Raw genomic sequence first — 6,524 nt, forward strand, 5'->3', positions numbered from 1 at the left:
GACGTGTTGGGAACAGAAACACATCCTAGGTCTCATGTTTGTTGTTTATCCTATCTAATATGTGTTAGCAATATTCATCATGTGGCAGCAATCACACTTCATGATACCTGTGGCAACACAGAGAAATTTCAGAGAGAATGTATGAAAAAATCTGGACACCCACAACATTCTGTCTGAAAACCTTGGAGGTCATATCCATGACTACTGAGATTTAAAGGGAGAATCATGTATGTCCTTGAGACCAATCAATAGACTGTCTGACACAACACAATCCACACTCTCTATCAAAAAAAAAAAAAAAATGTAACCAGAAAGCGAAGACGCGCATAGCTATTTAAACACATTACAAGTTCATCTTATGAGTGTAAATTATTCTGAAGATCTTAGTTGAGAAATCTATAACCCTGCAAAGAAAAGACATGGGTGAGCTGAAAAGAAAGAAGCTCAGACTGTTGCTCCTCTGCCCAATTACAAGGCCACATGTTGCTATAAAACATGGTGACGCATTTGACCAAGTTCCCTTATATAATTATTCACAGTAAACTTATTATACAATGTGAAACCAGACAGAGGTATCAGCATATGAACCATTAAAATAAATTGATTTTAAATTCCACAATTAAAGCCAAATATTTTCCCTCTCACAACATGAGATCTACCATTGACCAAAATAAGGCAAATAACTGCATAAAATACAATATAGTGTTGCAATCTTTATGTCCAAAGTTTTCAAGCTCATGCCCTTGAACATCCTAACAGCACAGTGCTGAGTAAAATATCAAGAAATGTTTTAGTTTCACTTTTTAAAGGTAGCTACAGTATGTTTACCAACATTTGTGATTATTTTTCAATAAGACCATAAATCTGTTCTTTCTTTTTAACTTTACACATGTCCAATACAGTCATTTAAAAGCATCACATCTGGATACTTCATCAAGGCACACACTGAAGACCGTTAAAAACAAAGGCCAAGAATGTCTGTCATTTCATATAGCGTCTTATAACGTGTGCAAATCGACTTTCTGTATCATAAGTGTACCTTATAATCAATATCACAATCTATTGCACCATAACCTGCAATACACATACTGCATATTGATAAATGTCCTCTTTACTAGAGAACACCAACAATTATGTACAATTTATTAGATGTCCTCCTCTAAACAAATGGCAATACAAATATTATATTTCCAACATTCAGACATATACTAACTGGTGCATTTTTTAAGTGTTTTACTAACATCCACAGCTGACAAAGCAATACATGAGGTTATTTTCTGATTTATTACTTCCAGTTAAGAGTAGATAGAATGATTTAATCTAAATATAAGCGTGGCAGCTTTCATCCAGTCGTAGAAACTCCAGTGTTGAGACCATTAAATAAGGTACAACTTCTTTCCTCCTTTATGAAAAAGGGAGACAGGATTGTTCCTTAGGAGACTGCAGGAGTGCCAGAATAAGGGTTTTCCTTATAAACAGTCTGATCTAACATCCAGCGTCTGTGAAGTTGTTGCAGTATTTGCTGTCTGTAAAGCTGCACTGCCCTAAAAGCCATGTGATGCACATTCACTGCAAAGGAAATAGAAAAAAGACTTACGCCACGATCGAACACATGAATGGCAGCACACAATTACTTCATTTATTTACATTTATGCTTTCGGCAGGCGCTTTAATCTAAAGCGACTTACAGTGCATAAATACAAAGTACACATTTTTTATCAGAATTGGTTCAAACCCTTGACCTTTAGCATTGCTGACGCAGTGCACCACCACTGAGCTGTACAGAAGACGTTACTCATCTGTTATGAGTGAATGAATGTGTGCATGTTGTTGACTCACATTTTACTAACATAAAGTGTTCACCAGCATACAGAATAAAGGTATTTACCAGATCATGACACCACACAGCGGCAATTCATGCAGTCTTGGCCATTGTCATCTGGAGGATTTAGTTTTCTCAGCTTGTGCTGCCTAATTTCACGGACAAGTGTGTAAAAGGCATCTTCCACTCCCTAATCGGAAACACACAAATATACACCAATTATTAAAGCATTTCTTCATATTATGCCATTTGATGTAGCTTCTTCTTAGATTCACTTTCATTCATTGTATGCATTTGAAACTTTATAGCTTTAAAAGAAATGGGTTAACCAGTGCTCAAACACAGGGCCATCTTCCTGATTTTGCTGGAACTCTGGTCGATGGCCCAAGAGGGTTTGACACCACTGGGTTGGACAACAGAATGTTCTTGAGGATGTTTCTAACCTGTCTTGTTTTTGCTGAGGTTTCGATGTATGGTATACCATAGCTACGAGCTAGTTCCTGGGCTTGCCTCGTGTCCACAGTACGGGCTGGTAGATCACATTTATTACCCACAAGCACCATAGGCACATCATCAGAGTCTTTGACCCTCTTAATCTGTTCCCTTTTGAAAACAATGCAAACAAATTAAAAACTTAGCGGACATATATATACATACTATATAATAAATATTCAAATCTTATAATTTAACCTGTATTGATGAATGTCCTCAAAAGACTTGGTATTGTTGATGGCAAAGACACAAAGAAAACCCTCTCCAGTCCTCATATATTGGTCTCTCATTGCACTATACTCTTCCTGACCTGCAGTATCCAGGATATCCAACAGACACGTTTCTCCATCAATCACCACCTGCTTCCTGTATGAGTCCTGCGAGAAACAACGGTGTGCAATGTACTGTCTAATGTAAGATGTTTTATTGAATGTTGTCCAGTGGACACTTATACACATATACAGAGAAGTGTTTCATGTTGTTAATAAAACTGGATTATTCAACCAAAATATTTTACAGTTAGATGGAGTTTAAATACTAGTTTTGCTAGCGCAGCAGTACTAATAGGGGCGGTTTCCCGGACAGGGCTTATCCTAGTCCCAGACTAAAATGTATGTTTGAGCTGCTTTAATTTAAAAACATCTTGCACTGACATATCTTAAAATATATCAAATGCCATTGTTTTGTCTCAAGATGTACACCAGTAATTTTGTTTGTAAGGCATGTTTGTAAAAAAAATACTTAAATGTAACATAACTAAAGCCTAGTCCTGGATTAATCTATACCCGGTCTGGGAAACTGCCCGTTTAAGTATAACGCCCCATTCAGACCGCCAGTGACTAGCATTAGCAGAGCGACGCGATATCATTCACTTCAATGGAAGCTTGCCAACTTCCGGCAAACTAAGCGAAAGTGTCTATTGGCGACCGTATGGGTGTGTCCACTGTCCAGCGATGAGAGAAAGGTAAGAAAAGTTTAAGCGACTACCAATGGGAGTGAAGCAGCCCAGTCTCACGAAATTACGTACCTATAGTCATGTACATTTTTTATTATCTTTCAAGATACTGTCACAAATTTTCGCTTTTTGTGACTGTATCACGAATTTCTGTTTACGTGTCATTGTCACATATTGGTTACTCAACTGTTTTGTCCTATTTTCTTAACATTGTCGCTACGGTTTAGGGTTAGATTTACATAAAATGACATCCTAACGCAAACACCAAATCTAACCCTAAACCGAAGCGACAATGGTTTGAAAATAGGAAAAAGCAGTTGAGTAACCAATACGTGACAATAACACGTAAACAGAAATTCGTGAAACGGTCACGAAAAAAACACAGATATTTGTGACAGTATCATAAAAAAAATCAAACTTTTACGTGACTATAGGTATACTATTTCGTGAGACTGGTTTACGCGAAGCAGTGGAGTTCACGTCAACCTTCTCTCGTCAGTTACTGTACTGGACGGTACTCATTTGTTTATGACAACCAGATTTAGAAACTCCTAAGAGACGGGCAACACACAGCGAGAATGTCGCTGGCGATCTGAATGAGGGATAAGTCAAAGGTTCAAGATAAGTATACACTGAATTTAGGTCTATTAAACTTCTTAAGATACAGTATAATGCACAAATTTGAACATAAGTCTTCTGTTTCAGATGTATAGCACATTATTTATTATTATTATTATTGTTATTATTTATTAGTCTTTTATTGTTTTCCCTTTAGGCTATCATTGTTCTTCTGTTTTCGTGGCATACATGTATCAAGAGCTCCCTTAAAAACCACAACAAATTCCTTGTGTTTGCACACACTTGACGAATACGGCTCATTCTGATTCTGATCTTGAACTTCCTTGAGTTTTGGCTTACCTCAATGGTTGGGTCGTATTCATCAACGAAGTGATTCTGAATGAGCTGGATGGTCAGAGCACTCTTGCCCACACCACCTGCACCAACCACCACTAACTTATACTCCGTCATTGTCACTGCTGTGGAGTTAAAGGCTGCGGGAAAGCAAGAGGGAACAAGGAAATAGTAACTAGAAAATGTAGATCTTATTTACTTAAAATACCTTGCTCAGTAAATTACGATTAGACAACAAGGAAACTGAATGTAAAAAAATTGTTTCCCTGTATCCCACAGTCAATGTCAACTTAAACACCTTATTGTGTTATTGCAGTTGTTATTGCAGCCAATGCTTCCTGGATTGAAGCGTTTATATGCCTGCAGTATTCAATACAGAACAAAATACCTTTGTGTAGTGATGCTGCTAAATCATATACTTGTATTACACTTCTTGACATAACCTGAAATTGGTGCTTGAAGTATATACCATTTAATAAAACATGGATTAAGTGGGAAAAAATTTCAATTTCAGATTTTCATCCATTGTAGACCCAATTATATTAGTATCTCTTATTATATATATATATATATATATATATATATATATATATATATATATATATATATATATATATATATATGACATGTATGTCTTTAGAAACTGAGCAGATATTCTCTATAATAGTCTTTATAACTGAATGCAGTATAACAATAGCCTATTTAAAACCTAACTAATTAAACAACAATGCATTGTTTGACACCATAAGACCAAAATGAACTACAGTTTCTTACAGCATATCAGTCAAATCATTAGATTTAGCTGTGCTCACTGGACACAGCATCAAGTATTCCCTCTGAAGATCTATTTTTAGCATCTCTGTTATGCAGCCTTACCTGAGGAAACCAAATATCCTAATATTTGTTGCCTTGGTGAAATTTAAGTAATAATGCTCAACTCTAAATAACATCATGTCACAGTGTATTTAGTAGGGTGTCACCTTTAACAACAAGACTCCTATCAGTCTAATTCTTATAAAAAATGTATACTTGGGTTTGTTAAAATGTTTAAGTGATTATGCAGAATACTATTTAATTTCCTAATTCCCCCCTCTCTCTCTTTATACATACTGTACATACATACATACATATATATATATCGACACACACAGATCAAATTTCATTTTTCCCATTATTGCAGGAATACAATGACATCACCACACTACATTATTGATTTCTCAGACAGCTGGATGTAAACAACGTGCTCTCTGCTAGCCATTACAAAACAAAACCTACCAATAAACGATAAGAAATGAGTAAAAAAATCAATCTTAGTACAAAAACTAGTCTAGTCAAATGATGGTTTAAATAAACCAATCCTTGCTGAACATTGCAACTGTGCGGCAAACCGCTGCATGTATACGTATACATATACGCCTATGGGTGTGTGATACTTCTCTCAGGCTGCTACAATAAACAAACGAGATGAGATGAATAGAGTTCAGGGGCGCGCAGTGATTTGACGCATTTGTTTCGCTTTTTATGTCTTACTATAGAAGTATTTTCTAGTTTCGAGATGCCGGTTAAAGAATGTGTCGTGCAGGGACTGTTATTCCTGTTCAGTGTCTAAAAAAACAGAAAAACATTTACTGCTTGCACATATTACACGGCGACCGGACTAGTACTTACAAAACCCACGGCGCTCGTCTCGACGACAGGACGCAGCACACACGTCAATAATATGTCGACATCCTTCCCGCTGATTCACTCATAGCACTGCTGTACACGGTTCGTCTTTTTCCAGTGCTCTACACTTTCACTGAAACAGATGCGTAACACAAACAACGAACAACGAGCTGCCGGTGTGCGTCGATGGGCAAAAAGCGCGTGTGCGCGTGTGTGTAGAGGAGGAAGAAGAAGAGGGCGCTTAGAGCACAGCACACGCCCAGACCCTGTGTGTTTCAATGCACAACACACACACACACGCACACACGCACGCACGCACACACGCACGCACACACACACACACACACACACACACACACACACACACACACACACACACACACACACACACACACACACACACACACACACACACACACACACACACACACACACACACACACACACACACTGAAATAGGCTGCTGGTTTTACTAGAAAATTGCAGTAACGTTAGCCTGTAGTAATTATACTATAGTATAGCAGAATTACTATATTATACTATACCGGACTATTTTGTAATGAATAAGCGGTAGTAAATACTGTAGTATACTATAGTATTTACCTTACCACTAGTGTGTTGGAAATATTGGTAGTTTACTGTAAATAATGTAGTATACTATAGTAGGTTTCTTTCTTT

The 6,524-nt window shown here is 37.2% G+C and overlaps 1 protein-coding gene across 1 annotated transcript; it reads right to left on the bottom strand.

Annotated features, from left to right (window-relative positions):
* Positions 1-1,129: 1,129 nt before the first annotated feature.
* Positions 1,130-6,125, bottom strand: hrasb (HRas proto-oncogene, GTPase b). The gene is made up of 6 exons (XM_065289215.2): positions 5,850-6,125; positions 4,188-4,321; positions 2,513-2,691; positions 2,266-2,425; positions 1,889-2,012; positions 1,130-1,569 (listed from the first exon to the last, which is right to left on the bottom strand). The coding sequence occupies exons 2-5, from the start codon at positions 4,296-4,298 to the stop codon at positions 1,893-1,895; spliced, it is 570 nt and encodes a 189-aa protein (XP_065145287.1). The 5' UTR covers positions 4,299-4,321; positions 5,850-6,125; the 3' UTR covers positions 1,130-1,569; positions 1,889-1,892.
* Positions 6,126-6,524: the final 399 nt, after the last annotated feature.

The sequence above is a fragment of the Paramisgurnus dabryanus genome, chromosome 2, assembly GCF_030506205.2.
Source record: "Paramisgurnus dabryanus chromosome 2, PD_genome_1.1, whole genome shotgun sequence".
NCBI lineage: Eukaryota > Metazoa > Chordata > Actinopteri > Cypriniformes > Cobitidae > Paramisgurnus > Paramisgurnus dabryanus.

Coding starts and splice junctions, on each gene's coding strand:
- hrasb (XM_065289215.2), bottom strand. CDS start 4,298: ATGACGGAGTATAAGTTAGTGGTGGTTGGTGCAGGTGGTGTGGGCAAG. Junction 2,692..4,187: donor AATACGACCCAACCATTGAG/GTAAGCCAAAAC, acceptor TGTTTCTCGCAG/GACTCATACAGGAAGCAGGT. Junction 2,426..2,512: donor GAGGACATTCATCAATACAG/GTTAAATTATAA, acceptor TGTTTTCAAAAG/GGAACAGATTAAGAGGGTCA.